The sequence below is a fragment of the Pristiophorus japonicus genome, chromosome 5 (assembly GCF_044704955.1).
Source record: "Pristiophorus japonicus isolate sPriJap1 chromosome 5, sPriJap1.hap1, whole genome shotgun sequence".
NCBI lineage: Eukaryota > Metazoa > Chordata > Chondrichthyes > Pristiophoridae > Pristiophorus > Pristiophorus japonicus.
Window position 1 is genome coordinate 67,612,293 of NC_091981.1, and position 22,104 is coordinate 67,634,396.

Genomic DNA, 22,104 nt, shown 5'->3' on the forward strand with positions numbered 1-22,104 from the left:
TGGAGGCCTTTGGAGGTGAATGTGAACATCTGTAAAAACATCTTTATCATACTGTGAACGATTGGAATTTAATAGGTGTCTTCATTGGGACATTCATTCTTTGTGACCAATTGGTGGAAAGCATAGAGCTATTGCAATGGGGCCTGTCCTTTCTCACCCTCTGATGACCAATTACATGCTGCAGACTCGAGCTGGCTGAAGGTACGCTCCACAGCATTATGTGTCCAATGTAAGACTTGCCAGACTGATGAGGAGGACCAGACGTTACACCCCCAGCAAGTACAGGGAGAAGCAGTCTTTCCTCAACTTGCCCAATACCACCTGCCTTCACGGTCTAAGGATAAGGGATAAGTCATTTAGGATTGAGATGAGGAGAAACTTCTTCACTCAGAGAGTTGTTAACCTGTGGAATTCTCTACCGCAAAGAGTTGTTGATGCCAGTTCATTGGATATATTCAAGAGGGAGTTAGATGTGGCCCTTACGACTAAAGGAATCAAGGGGTATGGAGAGAAAGCAGGAAAGGAGTACTGAGGTGAATGATCACCCATGATCTTATTGAATGGTGGTGCAGGCTTGAAGGGCCGAATCGCGATGCGGGCACCTTTTCAGGATGCAGAGGTTTTCAGGAACCGCAAGGGATTCCACTCCCTGAATGTGCAACTCGTTGTCGACCACCAGCAAATGATTATGGTAGTGAATGCTAAATTTCCGGGCAGCATCCATGATGCTCACATCCTGCATGAGAGCACTTGTTTAACAATCATCCACAAGGTCAATGCTGGATGCTTGGTGACAAAGAATATGGTCTCGCTACCTTGCATGACACCCACACAGAAGCCGAGATGTGATACAATGAGAGCCACAGAGCTACTCGCAATGTCATGGAGAAAACCATTGGAGTGCTTAAGCAGTGCTTTAGATGCCTGGACCACTCAGGAGGCGAGCTCCAGTTCCACCCTGAGCAGGTCGCTCAATTCATGGTGGTGTGCTCCATGCTGCACAACTTGGCGATCAGGAGAGGACAAGAATTGCCTGATGAGTCTGACAGTCCACTTCAGGAGAGAGAGGAAGTGGAGGATGAGGAGATGGATGCTGACATTGGCCCACACTATCAGGCTGATGCTGAAGCCATGCCCCCGACCCCCTGTAGACCACATGAAAGGGCCTGTGGTGGCATGATAGTTGCAAGACTCTTACATCAGGAGCTCATAAATGAGCGCTTTGCCTGAAAGAAAGTTGGTGGTATTTACAAAGCTGACACACTGCTGGGTGTGCAGGTCATACATCAATGGTGGGCATCACCTTGGTGACAGTTAAAGTTTAAGTTGATTGAAGTTAAGCGTAATTATACCCTTTGATATTAAGGAATCACCAGCGTGTAACGGTGCAGCTATCTGAGCCAATGCGCAATAAGGTCTTGTTAAATAAAATACATTTAAACCGAACATTTGTCTGAAATCACAAGTATTTCTGTAAAAAAAACAACCCTTCCACCACCCCCTGCCAGCTTCCCTTTCCCACCTCTACCCCTTCCCCTTCCCCTCCTGATTCCAAGCCGCCTGGCCGAGGAGCTCCTCAGGCGATGCTTCATTGGGGCACGGGGGGTGGTGGGGGACTGGTGTGGGCCGAACTGCTGCTTGGACGGATAAGGGAGACAATGGTCCCGAGGTGGGAATGTGCTCCAAGCCAGAAGCAAGATGTTGTTCCTGGCTCTCATGTGTCGTTGGCAATGGGGGTGCGGCACCTTGGGGTGCAGTGCCACGCTCCAGGACCACTGGGAGCCCTCTGACACCAGTGTCCCTGGCTACCAGCTGCAGGGCCTCCTCCATCCCTTCCATGTTATATATTATTTGTTGGACAAAAACTTGGTGCCAACTATGTTCTTGGTGCTTAGTCGGCTTTTTGCTGCTGGTGAATCTCCCTCGTGCCTCCCACAACAGCCAAACAAACACACATCACAGCCACACACGTTTTTAGTCCCTCTGAGCTCCCTCTCTCTGTCTCCTCTTCTGCGCATGTCATGATGACCCTTGACCTCCTGAATCGTGGGAAACTTTGCTGTTGCTAAGGACAGCGACACTTTATGGCAGAAGGTCAGAGAGATTTAACGTTACCGCCCATTTCATATCGCTCGCAGTAATGCCCAATTTCAAAAATGGAGACAAGGGGCTTTGAGAATGGGCGAGAAGCCGGCGATCTGAAAACCCATTTTTAGCGCCCAAGCCGGAAATACCGCCCATTTTTGGGCGATCTGTACAGAAGTGTAAAATCTAGCCCTATGTTCTTTAACTAAACTTAAGAACATTACATTTTCTCATACATTCATGTGCATACCCTTGAGCAACTGCAAAGCTTTCCTCTTCTATTTTCCTTCTGCTTCTACATGGTGCAACCCCTGTGGCTTCAGTAGAGGTAAAGAGAGGCTGCTCAGATCCTTGCTCTGACTGCTGAGATGCTCTTGGCCAACGACCTTGGGCTTTGGAGTCCGTGAGGGCCCCGCCAAAGGCTGCTCCACCTACACTTGTGCAGGGGCAGACTCACCCATCGGGACACGAGGAAGCATTTTGGGTACTGACTTAGGAGGGTGCAACGGGTGAGAATTAAAAGCTTGTTGCGTGGAGTCCCCACTTTCGCCATCATCCCTCTCATAGCCCAGCCTCATTTCACTGCTACCACTCTGCTGGAGAATACAGTATGGTGCAAATTAGTGCAGCATTGTAAAGCCATTGCTATGGTATCTGTCATCCTACTTAAGGTGGCAGATGTGCTGTCATCCAGAGTCTGCACGGGAATGGACTCATTTGATTGGTGCGTTTGATGTTCCACGGAGCTGGCCACTCTATCTATGGAAGAACATGTTATCGCAATGCCCTTTGACATCAACTCACTCCTGCTTGAGTTGAAATCCTCCATTCTGGGGAATAAGGAAATGGCAGAGATGTTGAATAAGTATTTTGTATCTCTCTTCAGAGTAGAAGACACAGAAAACATACCAGAAATAGGGGGGAACCAAGTCTCTAATGTGAGTGAGGAACTTAAAGTGATTAATATTAGTAAAGAAAAAGTACTGAGGAAATTAATGGACTAAAAGCCAAAAAAATCCTCTGGACCTGATGACCTAGGGTTCTAAATAAGGTGGCTACAGAGATAGTGGATGCATTGGTTGTAATCTTCCAAAATTTCCTAGACTCTGGAACCGTCCCAGTGGATTGGAAGGTAGCAAATGTAACCCCGATATTCAAGAAAGGAGGGAGAGTGAAAACAGGCAACTACAGGCCAGTTAGCCTGACATCAGTCGTCGGAAAAATGCTGAAGCCATTATGAAGGACATTTTAACAGGACATTTAGGAAATCATAATATGATTAGGCAGTGTCAACATGGTTTTATGAAAGGGAAATCATGTTTGACAAATCTATTCGAGGTTTTTGAGAATGTAACTAGCAGGGTAGATAACAGGGAATCAGCAATGTAGTATATTGGATTTTCAAACAGCATTCAATAAGATGCCACATGAAAGGTTATTATACAAGATAAGGGCTCATGGGGTTGGGGGTAATATATTAACATGGATACAGTATTGGTTAAAGGACACGATGGGCCAAAATGGCCTCCTTCCGTGCTGTAAATTTCTATGATTCTATGACAGGAAACAAGGAGTAGGAATAAACAAGTCATTTTCAGGTTGGCAGGCAGTTACGAGTGGGGTGCAAGGATCAGTGCTGGGCTGGGACCTCAGCTATTTACAATCTATATTAATGATTTAGATGAAAGGACCGAGTGTAATATATCCAAGTTTGCTGACTATACAAAGCTTGGTGGGAAAGTAAGCTGCGAGGAGGTCACAACGAGTCTGTAAAGGGATATCGACAGGTTAAGTGAGTGGGCAAGATGGGGTATAATGTGGGGAAATGTGAGGTTATTCACTTTGGTAGGAAGAATCGAAAAACTGAATATTTTTTAAATGGTGCGAAACTATTACATTTTGGTACTCAGAGGGATTTGGCGGTCCTTGTACACAAAATACAGAAAGTTAACATGTAGATAAAACAAGCAATTAAGAAGTCAAACAATATGTTGGCCTTTATTGCAAGGGGGTTGAAATATCAGACTAAGGAAGTCTTGCTGCAATTGTATAGGGCTTTGGTGAGACCACACCTGGAACAGTGTGTACAGTTTTGGTCTCTATACCTAAGGAAGGATATACTTGCCTATACTTGCCGAGGGACTGCCTATGATGATGATGAGAGGTGGTGCAATGAAGGTTTATTAAATTGCTTCCTGGGATGACAGGACTGTTCCATGAGGAGAGACTGAGTAGAATGGGCCCATACTCTCTGGAGTTTAGAAGATGGAGAGGCAATCTTATTGAAATAAACCAGATTCTGAGAGGGCTTGACAGGATAGATGCTGAGAGGCTGTTTCCCTTTGCTGGAGAGTCTAGAACTAGGAGGAATAAAATGAAGAAATGACAATGTATTTCCAAGTCAGGATGGTGTGTGACTTGGACGGGAACGTGGAGGTCATGGTGCTCTCATGCGCCTACTGCCCTTGTCCTTCTAGAAAGTAGAGATCGCGGATTTGGGAGGTGCTGTCGAAGAAGCCTTGGCAATTTGCTACAGTGCATCTTGTAAATGGTAAATACTGCAACCACAGTGCACCTGTGGTGGAAGGAGTGAGTGTTTAAGGTGATGGATGGGATGCTAATTAAGCTGACTGCTTCAGCCTGGATGGTGTCGAGCTTCGTGAGTTTTATTGAAGCTGCACTCATCCAGGCAAGTGGAGACTTGTGCCTTATGAATGGTGGAAAGGCTTTGGGGGGTCAGGAGGTGAGAAGTTACCACAGAATACCCAGCCACTGACCTGCTCTTGTAGCCACAGTATTTATGTGGCTGATCCGGTTAACTTTCTGGTCAACAGTGGCCCTCAGGATGTTGATGGTGCAGGAATCAGTGAAGGGCCATTGAATGTCAAGGGCTGTGGTTAGACTCTCTCTTGTTGGAGATCGTCATTGCCTGACACTTGTGTGGCGCGAATGCTGCTTCCACTTTTCAGCCCAAGCCTGAATGTCATCCAGGCCTTGCTGGATGCGGGCATGGAATGCTTCATTTTCTGTGGAGTTGTGAATGGAGCTGAAAGAAGCAGCTGAAGATGGCTTGGGCCTAGGATACTGCCATGAGGAAATCCTGCAGCGACATCCTGGGGTTGAGATGATTGGCCTCCAATAACTACAATTATCTTCCTTTGTGCTACATATGACTCCAGTCACTGGAGAGTTTTCCCCCTGATTCCCATTGACTTCAATTTTACTAGGGCTCCTTGATGTCACGCTCGGTCAAATGCCGCCTTGATGTCAAGGGCAGTCACTCTCACCTCACCTCTGGAATTCAGCTCTTTTGTCCATGTTTGGAACAAGGCTGTAATGAGGTCTGGAGATGAGTGGTCCTGGCAGAACCCAAACTGAGCATCGGTGAGCAGGTTATTGGTGATTAAGTGCCATTTGATATCACTGTTGATGACACCTTCCATCACTTTGCTGATGATTGAGAGTAGACTGACAGGTGGCTATTGGCCAGATTGGATTTGTCCTGCTTTTTGTGGACAAAACGTACATGGGCAATTTTCCACATTGTCAGATAAATGCCAGTGTTGTAGCTGTACTGAAACAGCTCGGCTAGGGGCATGGCTGGTTCTGGAGCACAAATCTTCAGCACAACAGCCAGGATGTTGTCGGGGCCCATCACCTTTGATCTATCTAGTGCACTCAGCTGTTTCTTGATATCATGTGGAGTGAATAGAATTGGCTGAATCCTGGCTTCTATGATGGCGGGGACCTCAGGAGGAGGCCTAGATGGATCATCCACTCGGCACTTCTGGCTGAAGATGGTTGCGAACACTTCAGCCTTGTCTATTGCACTCGCATGCTGGGCTCAGTCATCTTTGAAGATGTGGATGTTCATGGAGCCTCCGTCTCCCATTAGTTAGAGTGAGGGGGTGGGTAATGCGCACAGCAGGATGAAAGTGAATGTGCAACTGTACTCACCTTTCCTGATGAGTCTGGCACTACGCTCCTGCTGACCTCCTTGGCCACCATCCATGCCTTCTTGGTGTCAGCAGTCGGTTCTCTTCCTCCCATTGCTGAGGAATAGCATCTCTCTCTGGCTCCTCACTGTTCCCAGCAGCACATCATGAGTGAACAGTGGCACAGCCTTTATCCGTCTGGAGTCATTGTCACATCTTGTCTTATCTTGTCTTGTCTCCAACTCCAACTTCTTTAAATTCCATCTTCGGATTGGCTCTTTTCATACTGGAGTTGAGATCATGTCATGCGGGTCCTCATTATGCCCGCTATTGTGCATTGGAAGGCAAACCAGGAAGTAAAATGCTAACGAGCTGGCTGAGTTAAAAAGCCACTGACAGACGAGCTGAACATTCTTCCGGGTTTCCCCTGCGATATCAGTCGCCACCACTCCCAATGCATCTTTCAATTAATATCGGGGCCGTTATAATGTGGAAAATGCAACAGACAAATTTCACACAGCAAGGCCCCACAAACAACAATGAAACTAATGACAGACCACCTGTTTTAGGCATTGGTTGAGGGGTAAATGTTGCCCAGAACACAGGGGAGCTTCCCTGTTCTTCCTCAAATAGGTCTGCAGGATCTTTTCCATCCACCTGAGAGGGTAGATGGGACCTTGGTTTAGCATCTCATCTGAAACACAGCATCTTCAACAGTGCAGCACTCCCTTAGCAATACATTGGAATGTCAATCTAGATTATGTGCTCAAGTCTCTGGAGTACAGCATGAACATGCAACTTTCTGACTCAGAGGCTTGTGTGCTACCACTGAGCCAAGGCTGACACTTGAGTTGAAGCTTTAAATCTGAGTTTTAAATCCAGTTGTCTAAAATTAAACTAGATCAGACAGTTTACCCAATTACAATGCAAGTATAAACGTTGTTGGTGTTTTTTTTAATATCGTTACTGAAATTACCATTCCAACATAACATTTAAACACACTGATTAATAAAACTCATCACATATTTACAGTAAAAAAAAATCATAGAAACAAATGCTTAATATGCCACTGACTGTCTTTGATAACATCACACTTAAACAATTGTGATCTTTAACTTAGGCAGTCAGTTACTTTCTTATTGCAGATAAATTTCCCCATGTTTAACTGCTCACACTTACCACGGCATGATTCAGCCATAAAGGAATGAATTCATCGAGGTCGTCAGGGTACACCAATGCTCTGTCATACGTGAACAAAATCCAAAAGGATGTGACAACGAACTGAAAAAGGTCACATTCAAAATTAAAAAATCAGGATGGGAGTTATAAAACTTTCTAATATAATTTCAAATGAACCAGATTCCATTGATTTGAAATTGTAAGTGATTTATTTAAATATTGTCACTTAATATTCAACTGGACTTTTAGGAACGCAAATTAAATGTAGAAAAAATTTAACAAATAATAGAGGAAAAAGTCCATGCTGAAAGTGTGCATACATTACATTGAACTGTGCGTTAGTCTGCTGTTTCTGAGAGCTATGGGAAATACTGATGTCAAGGAGTTCTCCCGGTACCCTGGCCAGCATTGATCTTTCAACAATCACTAACCAATAACAGATCATCTGGCTATTCAGTGATTTACTGTTTGCCCACAAATTGGCTTCCCCATTCGCTTATGTAACATCAGTGACTGTACTTCAAAAGTAATTAATTAGTAGTGAAGCATTTTCAGATATTCAAAGGCTGTGATAACATGCCGTATAAATGCAAGTTCTCTCTTTTGTCTATGTGGTTCTGCTCTGTGTGTTTCCTAAACTGAACCCACAATATCATCTTTAAAAGTAGATAAATCGCCAGGCCCGGATGAAATGTATCCCAGGCTGTTAAGAGAAGCAAGGGAGGAAATAGCAGAGTCTCTGACCATAATTTCCCAATCCTCTCTGGCTACAGGTGTAGTGCTGGAGGACTGGAGGACTGTTAATGTTGTACAGTTGTTTAAAGAAGAAGAAAAGGGATAGAATGAGTAATTACAGGCCAGTCAGTCTAACTTCGGTGGTGGGCAACTTATTGGAAAAAGTTCTGAGGGTCAGTATTATTCATTGTTTAGAAAGGCATGGATTACTGAAGGATAAGAGCATGGATTTGTTAAGGGAAGGTCGACTCTGGTAACAAGATAACAAGGAGGGTCGCTGAGGGTAGCGTTTTTGATGTAAATTACATGGATTTGAGCAAGGCTTTTGTTAAGATCCAAAATGGAGACCTACATATTGAGGTAGAGGGCGTGGTTGAGATATTAAATGAGTACTTTCCATCTGTCTTTACCAAAGAAGAAGATGCTGCCAAAGTCATAGTGAAAGAGGAGGTAGTTGAGATACTGGATGGGATACAAATTGATAAGGAGGAGGTACTAGAAAGGCTGGCTGTACTTAAAGTAGATAAATCACCAGGACCGGATGGGATGCATCCTAGGATGCTGAGGGAAGTAAAGGTGGAAATTGCAGAGGTACTGGCCATCATCTTTCAATCCTTCTTAGATATGGGGCTGGTGCCAGAGGACTGGAGAGTTGCAAATGTGCATGTTCAAAAAAGGGTGTAAGGATAAACCTAGCAATTACAGGCCAGTCAGTTTAACCTCGGTAGTGGGGAAGCTTTTAGAAACGATATTCCGGGAAAAAATTTAAATTAACAGTCACTTGGACAAGTATGGATTAATTAAGGAAAGCCAGCATGGATATGTTAAACTATGTGTTTAACTAACTTGATTCAGTATTTTGATGAGATGACAGAGAGGGTTGATGAGGGCAATGCAGTTGACGTGGAGTACATGGAGTTCCAAAAGATATTTGATAAAGTACACATAATAGGTTGCCAGCAAGGTTGAAGCCCATGGAATAAAAGGGACAGTGGCAGCATGGATCCGAAATTGGCGAAGTGACAGGAAACAGAGAGTAGTGGTGAAAGGTTGTTTTATGGACTGGAGGAAGGTATACAGTGGTGTTCCCCAGGGGTCGGTACTAGGACCACTGCTTTTCTTGATATATATTAATGACTTAGACTTGGGCGTACAGGGCACAATTTCAAAATTTGCAGATGTCACAAAACTTGGAAGTACAGTGAATAGTGAAGAGGATAGTGATAGACTTCAAGAAGAGAGAGAGAGGCTGGTGGAATGGGCGGACACGTGGCCAATGAAATTTAACGCAGAAAAATTATATATTTTGGTCGGAAGAACAAGGAGAGGCAATATAAACTAAAGGGTACAATTCTAAAGGGGGTACACGAACAGAGAGACCTGGGGGTATACGTGAACAAATCTTTGAAGGTGGTAGGGCAAGTTGAGAAAGCGGTTGACAAAGCTTACGGGATTCTGAGCTTCATAAATGGAGGCATAGCGTACAAACCAAGAGAGTTATGATGAATCTTTATAAAATACTGGTTCAGCCTCAACTGAAGTACTGTGTCCAATGCTCCAAAATCCTGAGGGGTCTAGACCAAGTAGATAGAGAGAAACTGTTCCCATTGGTGGAGTTGACAACCAGAGAGTACAGATTTAAGGCAGAAGACCCAAAGACGACATGAGGAAAAACGTTCTTATGCAGCGAGTGATTAGGATCTAGAATGCACTGCCTGTAAGGGTGGTGGAGATAGATTCAGTTGTGGCTTTCAAAAATAAATGAATTTGCAGTCTACGGGGAAAAGGCGGGGGAGTGGAACTAGCTGAACTGTTCTTGCAGGGAGCCGGCACCGGCTCGACGGGCCAAATAGCCTCCATCTGTATTGTAACCATTCTATGATCTAGGTTCCCACTGGCCAGAAAAGTAAAAGCCCATGGAATCCAAAGGAAAGTGCCAAGTTGGATCCAAAATTGGCTCAGTGGCAGGAAACAAAGGGAAATGGTCCCCAGGTGTTTTTGTGACTGGACTAGGTTCAGTACTAGGTTCTTTGCTTTTTGTGGTTGATATTAATGATTTAAACTTCAATGTAGGAAGCAAGATTAAGAAGTTTGCAGTTGATACTATCGACCACATAGCCAAATTTTGGGAGGAAGAAAGCTGTAGACTGCAGGAAGATGTCAATGGACTGGTCAGGTGGGCAGGAAAGTGGAAAATGGAATTCAATTCAGAGAAGTGTGAGGTAATCCATTTGAGGAGGGTTAACGAATACACAATCAATGGTAGGATACTGAGAAGTGCAACAGTACAAAGGAACCTTGGAGTATATGTCCACAGATCCCTGAAAGCAGCAGGACAGGTAGACAAGGTGGTTCATCAGCCGAGGCATAGAATACAAGAGCAGGAGGTTATGCTTGAACTGTGTAAAACACTAGTTAGGCCACAGCTAGAGTACTGCATACAATTATGATTACCACATTACAAAAAAGATGTGAATGCACTAGAGAGGGTACAGAGGAGATTTACGAGGATGTTGCCTGGACTGGAGAATTTTAGATATGAGGAAAGATTAGTTTCTTTGGAGCAGAGGAGGCTGAGAGGAGATTTGATTTGGTATATAAAATTATCAGGAGCCGAGATAGAGTGGGTAGGAAGGACCTATTTCCCTTTGCAGAGAGGTCAATAACCAGGGGGCATAGATTTAAAGTAATTGGTACAGGTTGTACTTCTCCAGTCCAGGACTCTTTGGTCCGGCAACATCCTTGGTCCGGCATCATTCCCAGTGAGGGTTCGCAACCCGGGCTATGTCCTAGGGCTGGCTGCTCCTCTTCTCCCCGCTGCCTCCAGTGTTCCCTCCTTGGTCGGGTCGGCGCGGAGAGGGAGCGAGGAGCGTGGTGGCTGACTGAGGTGCCGAAGCTGGGCCTGAGAAATGTTGCGCAGTAGGTTTCTGTGCAGCGCATGCACAGAATGTGGATGGGTCGTTGTCAGCAACAATGCTAGGGTCGGCGTGACCTCCCGTGGTCCGGAAAATTCTCTCGTCCGACACCAGTCAAGTCCCAAGCATGCCAGACTGGAGAAGTACAACTGCAGTAGGATGAGAGGGCAGTTGAAGAGAATTCTTTTTACCCAAATGGTGATGGGAGTCTAGAACTCACTGCCTGGAAGAGTGGTAGAGGCAGAAAACCTCATCACATTTAAAAAGTACTTAGATATGCTGTAACCTTCAAGGCTATGGACCATGTGCTGGGTAGTCTGATATAGACACGATGGGTCGAATGGCCTCCTTTTGTGCCGTTAATATCTATGATTCTATGAATGTTGCATTTTGGTGTCAAGATCACAATTTGGAACAAAATAAATTCCAGCAGAACATACGAGTGATTCCAAAAGTGAAATGCTGGTGAGTGAGAAAAGTAGCACAGTGGCACAGTTTGGGCTTAATTTTCCCCAGCGATTTGCACCGTTTTTTTGGCGCATGCCGCTTTTTTTAGCCTAAATTTAAAAAGATTGTGTGCTAGCATAACACAGTTAGTTACGATTTTTTTAGTTTCGCTTTTTTTTGCGTCATATGAGACGTAACCTGATGTTTGCAGCAGTTTTTCACAATTATGCAAGTTTGGCCAACTTACATTTCTCCTCGGACGGCGTATGTGACCACTCCCAAAAAACCTTCTGGGCACTTAAGAAAAACCAGCGCACATCAAAAAATTGGTGCAGAAAGACGCCTTTGTTTTTCAGCGAAGTTTTGGAGGGAGTCAATAACACATAAATATGCATCTTCACGATTACATTTTTAACACTTAAAACACAGAAAATAGAAGTTTCATGGAATTCTTTAAGGTTTGATTTTTTTTTTTTAAGTGCCACGCCATCACTGAATATCTCCAAACTGGGCTCGAGGGTCTGAGCGTAAACCCGCAGAATAGGTCCCTCGCCCGGACACAGGGGCTCGGGACTCGGCTTGAAAAGAAGCCCGGGGAGGTGGGGTGAGCAGTGTGGAAGGCAAACTGAAGGCATGAGAAACCTTACGTTATGCCACTATGCATCAAATGAAGCCCCAGGGTGGGGTGGGGGGAAGCTGTGTTTCCCGATCATTGCGCTTGCTCAGACCTGGGTGTGGACCATACTAGGGCATCGACTTTGGGGAGAGAGAGAACAAAGAACCTTGTCCTGCTGCCGTTTTGAGCTCCTTGCAACGGTACAGTTTAATCATGGGGGAAATACTGACAATGCCATACCTTGTGCAAGCCTTCTGAATGATGGTGCTGCGGAGGCGACAATTGATTCGACGTCATTGCATGAGGAACTTCAGAGCACGTAGGATGATGGGCAGGAGACCTTACCCATGTCGGGTATATCGAGACAGGCATTCATACCTGCATCTGAGTGATGCAGACTGTGTGAGAAGGCTGCGTTTCCGCAAAGAAGTTGTAACTGAGATCTGAGAGTTAGTAAAAGGTTACAGCTGCACTTTCATTCTATGCACTGGATCGTTCCAGGCCACAACTGAGGATGTGTGCACCATTTCTCAATATGAAACACATATCTGCATTCGGCAGATGACTGCTGCACTATATGCCCAGAGGAATGCCGACATAAAGTTCCCCATGACCGTGCAGGCAATGCGTGAAAGGGCTGTGGGCTTCCCCAGGATTGCTGGCTTCCCAAAGGTACAGAGCTGCATTGATTGTACCCACATCGCCTTGTCAGTACCTTTGGAGGATTCAAAGATGTACAGGAACAGAAAAGGTTTCCTCTCCATTAATGTGCAACTCATGTGTGACGACATGCATCGCATCATACCCTGGGAGCACCCATGATGCGTTCATTCTATGCAAGAGCAGCAACCAGAAGGGCAGAACTGGGTACTGGGAGACAAAGTGTACGGCCTGGCCACCTGCCTCATGACGCCCCTACATGTAACCCGGATGGAAGCTGACCGGGAATACAACATGTCGCACATTGCAACACGCAGCATAATAGAGAGGACCATTGGCATCTTGAAACAGCGTTTCCGATGTCTGGACCATTCCGGAGGCTACTTATTGTACTCCCCTGTGATTGTCGGTCAGTTCACTGTTGTGTGCTGCATGCTGCGTAACTTAGCCATCATGTGGCAGCAGCAGCTGGTAGCAGAAGTCCAACCTGAGGTGAGAGTCGCTGATGATGATGAGGAAGATGCAGATGACGAAGAGAAGGAGGAGGAGGATGAGGAAGCCATGCAACTACCTGAACCCAGAGCACGATGGTGGAGGAGGACGGGCTGTCGTGCCCCTTTAACGATTGCTCAAGCCTTGCGCCAGCAGCTCATCCATGAATGCTTTGTTGCCTGAAGGCTCAGTAGCAACTATTCCAAATGGCATTGTTTACTATTTGGACCTGTTCCATAATGTTGTATTGTGTTAATGGAACAAATGATCAAAATGATTCTTGTTTACTTCAAAAGGTTGTGTCAATAATGGAACAAATAATGTAAATGATTCAGTTATAATGTAAAATATATTTTATTGAAAAGTTTAACAAACATTTGTTTGTATTTAACTTAACTTTAATAAAAATATTCTTGTATCGAACTTTAAAGTTTTCAGTTAAGATCACTTACAAACTTTATCACTTACAAACTCTAAGATCACTTACAAACTTTAATATGATTTAAAAACTTTTAAATTTGTAAATTTACATAACTTACAAAAAGCTTTTAATTTGAGAACAGTTACAATAGGTAACAACAATAATAACAACAACAGCAGCAGCAAAGAAAGGCTGTATCCATCTCTCCTCCAACTTATTCGAAGACTGGTCTTGTTGACGCCATCCCTGCCCGCAGCATTTCTCGGGTTGGTACCAAGCTTATTATCCCGAACATCTCGGATAATGCGCATTTCTTGATGGGGGGGGCGTGAGCAGGCGGTAATGTGGAGGGCCTGGCTTGGGCCTCTTCGGAGGCTGCTCTGGGGATTAGAGTGACAGTTGATTCTGTCAATGGGCACGGAGTCTGGACATGTTCCCTTCTTGCAGCAGCTAACTCTGACATTCCCTTCCCCATGTCATCATCATTCCCTGACAGTGTGTCAACTACCTGCAACATTCCTTCCCTCATGTTCGCCGACAGTGTCTCAGCTACCTGTGACATGCCCTCCTTCATATTGAGCAACAGTGCGTCAACTACCTGTAACATTCCCTCCCTCGCGTTCACTGACATTGTATTCGCTGAGACAGTCTCTCCCTCAAGTTATTGATTAAAGCAACTATTACAGCTGTGAGGAGGGATGATATGTTAGAGGGATCATCAAATGAGGCCATATGGGTTGAATTGAAAATAAAACAGGGGCAATCACACTGCTGGGTGTGTATTATAGACCCCCAAACAGTGGGAGGGAGATAGAAGAGCAAATATGTAGGCCAATTTCTGTGAAGTCCAAACAACCATAGGACAGTAATAGTAGGGGAATTCAACTATCCTAATACTGATTGGGACAAATACAGTGTGAAGGGTATAGAGGGTGCGGAATTCTTAAAATGCATTCAAGTGACCTTCTTTAGTTAGTATGTAACAAGCTCAACACGGGAGAGGGTGGTTCTGGATTTAGTTTTGGGGAATGAAGCTGGGCTGGTGGAAGGGGTATCAGTGGGAGAGCACTCGGGTGCCAGTGACCATAATTCAGTCAGATTCAAGGTAGTTATCAATAAGGACAATGAGAGACCAGGAATAAAAGTCCCAAATTGGAGAAAAACTAACTTTGCTAAATTGAGAAGTGATTTGGCCACAGTGGACTGGAAACAGCTATTTGTAGGTAAATCAGTGTCAGAACAGTGGGAGGCTCAGGCCAAACATGTTCCCTTAAAGAAAAAGGGTGGTAATAACAATTATAGAGCCCCCAGGATGCCTAGGGACTTATAGGGGAGGATAAAGAAAAAAAGGGAAACGTATGCCATATACCAACAGCTAAATACGGGAGAATCTCGGAAGGAATATAGAAAGTTCAGAGGTAAAATTAAAAAGGATATTAGGAATGCTAAGAGAGAGAGCATGAAAAATTCTTGGCAAGTAAAATTAAGGAAAACCCAAAGATGTTCTATAAATATATTAGGTATAAGAGGATATCTAAAGAAAAGGTAGGACCTATTAGAGACCATGAGGGTAATCTCTGTGTGGAGGCGGAAGATGTTGGTATGGTTCTTAATGAGTATGTTGCATCTGTTTTCACAAAGGAAAGGGGCAATGCAGATACTGCTATCGAGGAGGAGTGTGAAATTCTGGATGAAATAAACATAGTGAAAGAGGAGATATTAAGGGGTTTAGCAGCTTTGAAAGTGGATAAGTCCCCAAGCCCAGATGAAATGCATCCCAGGCAGTTGAGCGAAGCAAAAGAGGAAATAGCAATGGCCTTGACCATCATTTTCCAGTCCTCTTTGGATTTAGCCATGGTGCCGGAGGACTGGATGATTGCTAATGTGGTACCCTTGTTTAAGAAGGGAGAAAGGGATAGGCAGAGTAATTACAGGCCTGTCAGCCTAACCTCAGTGGTGGCAAAATTATTTTTAAAATTCTGAAGGATAGGATAAATCTAGATAAATGATGGTGGATAGGCAATGGCAGACATTTAAAGATCACATGGATGAACTTCAACAATTGTACATCCCTGTCTGGCATAAAAATAAAACGGGGAAGGTGGCTCAACTGTGGTTAACAAGGGATATTAGGGATAGTGTTAAATCCAAGGAAGAGGCATGTAAATGGGCCAAACAAAATCAGCAAATCTGAGGACTGGGAGAAATTTAGAATTCAGCAGAGGAGGACAAAAGGTTTAATTAGGAGGGGGAAAATAGAATATGAGAATAAGCTTGCAGGGAATATAAAAACTGACTGCAAAAGCTTCTACAGATACGTGAAGAGAAAAAGATTGGTGAAGACAAATGTAGGTCCCGTACAGTCAGAATCAGGTGAAGTCTTGATGGGGAACAAAGAAATAGCAGACCAATTGAACAAAAAATTTGGTTCTGTCTTCTCTAAGGAAGACACAAATAACCAACCGGAAATACTAGGCGAAAGAGGGTCTAGCGAGAAGGAGGAACTAAAGGAAATCCTTATTAGTCAGCAAATTGTGTTAGGGAAATTGATGGGATTGAAGGCAGATAAATCCCCTGGGCCTGATAGTCTGCATCCCAGAGTACTTAAGGACGTGGCCCTAGAAATAGTGGATGCATTGGTGATCATTTTCTAACAGTCTATCGACTCTGGATCAGTTCCTATGGACTGGAGGGAGCTAATGTACCGAACTTTTTAAAAAAGGAGGGAGAGAAAACAGTTCGGTCATAGACCGGTCAGTCTGACATCAGTAGTGGGTAAAATGTTGGAATCAATTATTAAAGATGTAATAGCAGCACATTTGGAAAGCAGTGACAGGATCAGTCCAAGTCAGCATGGATTTATGAAAGGGAAATCAAGCTTGACAAGTCTTCTAGAATTTTTTGAGAATGTAACTAGTAGATGGAGAAGGGGGAGCCAGTGGATGTGGTATATTTAGACTTTCAAAAGGCTTTTGACAAGGTCTAACGTAAGAGATTAGTGTGCAAAATTAAAGCACATGGTATTGGGGTAATGTACTGATGTGGATAGAGAACTGGTTAGCAGACAGGAAGCAGAGAATAAACGGGTCCTTTTCAGAATGGCATGCAGTGACTAGTGGGGTACCGCAAGGTTTAGTGCTGAGACCCTAGCTATTTACAATACACTTTAATGATTTAAACAAAGGAATTGAATGTAATATCTCCAGGTTTGCAGATGACACTAAGCTGGGTGGCATTGTGAGCTGTGAGGAGGATGCTAAGAGGCTGCAGGGTGACTTGGACAAGTTAGGTGAGTGGGCAAATACATGGCAGATGCGTTATAATGTGGATAAATGTGAGGTTATCCACTTTGGTGGTAAAAACAGGAGGGCTGATTATTATCTGAATGATGACAGATTGGTAAAGAGGGAGGCGCAACGAGACCTGGCTGTCTTGCTACATCAGTAATTGAAGGTTGGCATACAGGTGCAGCAGGCGGTGAAGGCGGCAAATGGCATGTTGACCTTCATAGCGAGAGGATTCAAGTACAGGAGCAGGGAGGTCTTACTGCAGTTGTACAGGGCCTTGGTGAGGCCACACCTTGAATATTGTGTACAGTTTTGGTCTCCTAAGCTGAGGAAGGAAATTCTTGCTATTGAGGGAATGCAGCAAAGGTTCACCAGACTGATTCCCTGGATGACTGACATATGAAGAAAGACTGGATCGACTAGGCTTGTATTCAATGGAATTTAGAAGAATGAGAGGGGATCTCATAGAAACATATAAAATTCTGACGGGATTGGACAGTTTAGATGCAGGAAGAATGTTCCTGATGTTGGGTCTGTCCAGAACCAGGGTTCACAGTCTAAGGATAAGGGGTAAGCCATTTAGGACCGAGATGAGGAGAAACTTCTTCACTCAGAGAGTTATGGGCATGTGGAATTCTCTACCACAGAAAGTTGTTGGGGCCAGTTCATTACATATATTCAAAAGGGAGTTATATGTGGCCCTCATGGCTAAAGGGATCAAGGGGTATGGAGAGAAAGCAGAAATGGGGTAATGAAATGTATAATCAGCCATGATCATATTGAATGGTGGTGCAGGCTCGAAGGGCCGAATGGCCTACTCCTGCACCTATTTTCTATGATTCAATGTTTACATTTAAAATGGCAAAGATTAATCAGGGACAGTCAGCATGGATTTGTTAAGGGGAGATCATGTTTGATTAACCTGATTGAATGTTTCGAGGAGCTAACCAGGAGGGTCAATGAGGGTAGTGCGTATGATGTAGTGTATATGGACTTTAGCAAAGTTTTTGATAAGATCCCACATGGCAGACTGGTAATGAAAGTAAAAGCCCATGGGATCCAGTGCAAAATGGCAAGTTGGATCCAAAATTGGCTCAGAGGTAGGAAGCAAAGGGTAATGGGTGATGGATGTTTTTATGACTCAAAGGGTGTTTCTAGTGGGGTTCCGCAGGGCTCAGTACTCAATCCATTGCTTTTTATGGTATACATCAATGATCTAGATTTGAATATAGGGGGTATGATTAAGAAGTTTGCAGATGACACTAAAATTGGCTGTGTGGCTGATAATGAAGAGGAAAGTCATGGGCTGCAGGAGGATATCAATCTACTGGTCAGGTGGGCAGGACAGTGGCAAATGGAATTTAATTCAGAGAAGTGTGAGGTAATGCACTTGGGGAGGGCTAATAAGGAAAAGGTATAGATATTAAACGGTAGGCCACTTAGAATTGTAGATGAACAAAGGGACCTTGGAGTGCTTGTACACAGATCCCTGAAAGTAGCAGGCCAGGTCGATAAGGTGGTTAAGAAGGCATACGGAATGCTTGCCTTTATTGGCCAAGGCATAGAATACAAGAGCAGGGAGGTTATGCTTCAATTGTATAATACTCTGGTTAGGCCATAGCTGGAATACTGCGTGCAGATCTGGTCGCCATATTATAGGAAGGATGTGATTGCACTGGAGAGGGTGCACAGATTTACGAGGATGTTGCCTGGAATGGAGAATCTTAGTTATGAGGACAGATTGGATAGGCTGGGTTTGTTCTCCTTGGAACAGAGGAGGCTGAGAGGAGACCTCATTGAGGTGTATAAAACTTTGAGGGGCCCAGATATAATGGATAGCAATGCCTATTTCACTAGGTGGAGGGGTCAATTATGAGGGAGCATAGTTTTGAAGTGCTTGGTGGAAGATTTAGAGGTGATTTCAGGGGAAGCTTCTTCATGCAGAGGGTTGTTGGGGTCTGGAACTCACTGCCTCCAAGGGTGGTAGAGGCAGAAACCCTCACCACATTTAAAAGGTGCTTGGATGGGCACTTGAAGTGCCATAATCTGCAGGGTTACGGACCTAGAACTGGTAAGTGGGATTGGACTGGTTACTTCTTGTTGGCTGACGCAGATACGATGGTAAGTATAGATATATGAAGAGAAAAAGATTAGTGAAGACAAATGTAGGTCCCTTGCAGTCAGAATCAGGTGAATTTATAATGACGATCAAAGGAATGGCAGACCAATTGAACAAATACTTTGGTTCTGTCTTCACTAAGGAAGACACAAATAACCTTCTGGAAATACTAGGGGACCGAGGGTCTAGCGAGAAGGAGGAACTGAAGCAAATCCTTATTAGTCTGGAAATTGTGTTAGGGAAATTGATGGGATTGAAGGCTGATAAATCCCCAGGGCCTGATAGTCTGCATCCCAGAGTACTTAAAGAAGTGGCCCGAGAAATAGTGGATGCATTCGTGAACATTTTCCAACATTCGATGGACTCTGGATCAGTTCCTATGGATTGGAGGGCTGCTAATGTAACCCCACTTTTTAAAAAAGGAGGGAGAGAGAAAACAGGGAATTATAGACCAGTCAGTCTGACATCGGTAGTAGAGAAAATGTTGGAATCAATTATTAAAGATGAAATAGCAGCGCATTTGGAAAGCAGTGACAGGATCGGTCCAAGTCAGCATGGATTTATGAAAGGGAAATCATGCTTGACAAATCTTCTGGAATTTTTTGAGGTTGTAACTAGTAGAGTGGACAAGGGAGAGTCAGTGGATGTGGTGTATTTGGACTTTCAAAAGGCTTTTGACGAGGTCCAATACAAGAGATTAGTGTGCAAAATTAAAGCACGTGGTATTGGGGGTAAATTATTGACGTGGATCGAGAACTGGCTGGCAGACAGGAAGCAAGAGTAGGAATAAACGGGTCCTTTTCAGAATGGCAGGCAGTGACTAGTGGGGTGTCGCAAGTTCAGTGCTGGGACCCCAGCTATTTACAATATACATTAATGATTTGAACAAAGGAATTAAATGTAATATCTCCAAGTTTGCAGATGACACGAAGCTGGGTGGCAGTGTGAGCTGTGAGGAGGATGCGAAGAGGCTGCAGGGTGACTTGGACAGGTTAGGTGAGTGGGCAAATGCATGGCAGATGTGGTATAATGTAGTTAAATGTGAGGTTATCCACTTTGGTGGCAAGAACAGAAAGGCAGAATATTATCTGAATGGTGACAGATTAGGAAAAGGGGAGGTGCAATGAGACCTGGGTGTCATGGCACATCAGTCATTGAAAGTTGGCATGCAGGTACAGCAGGCGGTGAAGAAGGCAAATGGCATGTTGGCCTTCATAGCGAGAGGATTTGACTATAGGAGCAGGGAGGTCTTTCTGCAGTTGTACACGGCCTTGGAGAGGCCACACCTTGAATATTGTGTACTGTTTTGGTCTCCTAATTTGAGGAAGGATATTCTTGTTATTGAGGGAGTGCAATGAAGGTTCACCAGACTGATTCCCGGGATGGCAGGACTGACAAAGGAAGAAAGACTGGATCGACTAGGCTTTATTTCACTGGAATTTCGAAAAATGAGAGGGGATCTCATAGAAACATAAAATTCTGACGGGATTGGACAGGTTAGATGCAGGAAGAATGTTCTCGATGTTGGGGAAGTCCACAATCAGGGGGTCACAGTCTAAGGATAAGGAGTAAACCATTTAGGACCGAGATGAGGAGAAACTTCTTCACTCAGTGAATTGTGAACCTGAGGAATTCTCTACCACAGAAAGTTGTTGAGGCCAGTTTGTTAGATATATTCAAAATGGAGTTAGATGTGGCCCTTCCAGCTAAAGGGATCAAGGGGTATGGAGAGAAAGCAGGAATGGGATACTGAAGTTGCATGATCAGCTATGATCATATTGAATGGTGTTGCTGGCCCAAAAAGCCAAATGGCCTACTCCTGCACCTATTTTCTATGTTTCTAGGTTTCGATGTTACTTCAGTGAATCGAATGCGGCCAGAGTGATTTCCTGGACTAATTTCGATCACCTGGATGGGTCAGAGGAATTTTCCCAGATTTTTTTCCCCAAATTGGCCTGGGTTTCTATCTGTTTTTTTTTGCCTTTCCAAGGAGATCTTATGGCTCCCGTTGGGGTTGAGTGTAAAATGTTGCAATGCGTGGTGTATCGCAGTTATGTGGGCAGACTGGTTGGGCCGGATGCTCTTTACCTTTCGCCATTGCTCATAGGTTTATATGTAACCTTCAGGGCTGCTGACTGAGGGTAGTGTGGCTCGTTGTTGGCCGGCGCGGACATGAAGGGTCGAAAAGACCACCTTCTGCGTTGTAGATTTCTATGTTTCTATGTTCCCGGACAGTGTTCCCATTTCTCGTGAAAGTGTTGTTACTTCTCCCGACAGTCCCGATAGAAATATAGAAACATAGAAAATAGGTGCAGGAGTAGGCTATTCGGCCCGTCGAGTCTGCACCGCCATTCAATGAGTTCATGGCTGAACAGGCAACTTCAGTACCCCATTCCTGCTTTCTCGCCATACCCCTTGATCCCCCTAGTAGTAAGGACTACATCTAACTCCGTTTTGAATATATTTAGTGAATTGGCCTCAACAACTTTCTGTGGTAGAGAATTCCACAGGTTCACCACTCTCTGGGTGAAGAAGTTTCTCCTCATCTCAGTCCTAAATGGCTTACCCCTTATCCTTAGACTGTGACCCCTGTTTCTGGACTTCCCAACATTGGGAATATTCTTCCTGCATCTAACCTGTCTAAATCCGTCAGAATTTTAAACGTTTCTATGAGATCCCCTCTCATTCTTCTGAACTCCAGTGAAAACAAGCCCAGTTGATCCAGTCTTTCTTGATATGTCAGTCCCGCCATCCCAGGAATCAGTCTGGTGAACCTTCGCTGCACTCCCTCAATAGCAAGAATGTCCTTCCTCATGTTAGGAGACCAAAACTGTGCACAATACTCCAGGTGTGGCCTCACCAAGGCCCTGTACAACTGTAGTAACACCTCCCTGCCCCTGTACTCAAATCCCCTCGCTATGAAGGCCAACATGCCATTTACTTTCTTAACTGCCTGCTGTACCTGCATGCCAACCTTCAATGACTGATGTACCATGACACCCAGGTCTCATTGCACCTCCCCTTTTCCTAATCTGTCACCATTCAGATAATAGTCTGTCTCTCTGTTTTTACCACCAAAGTGGATAACCTCACATTTATTCACATTATACTTCATCTGCCATGCATTTGCCCACTCACCTAACCTATCCAAGTCACTCTGCAGCCTCATAGCATCCTCCTCGCAGCTCACACTGCCACCCAACTTAGTGTCAT

At 44.5% G+C, this 22,104-nt stretch overlaps 1 protein-coding gene across 1 annotated transcript in view; it reads right to left on the bottom strand.

Moving 5' to 3' along the window:
• Window positions 1-22,104, bottom strand: part of LOC139264084 (androgen-dependent TFPI-regulating protein-like) — a 210,467-nt gene that overhangs the window by 58,271 nt on the left and 130,092 nt on the right. Inside the window, exon 3 of the mRNA XM_070880177.1 lies at window positions 7,200-7,301. Coding sequence (XP_070736278.1) covers window positions 7,200-7,301 — 102 coding nt within the window. The remainder of the gene's footprint in view (window positions 1-7,199; window positions 7,302-22,104) is intronic.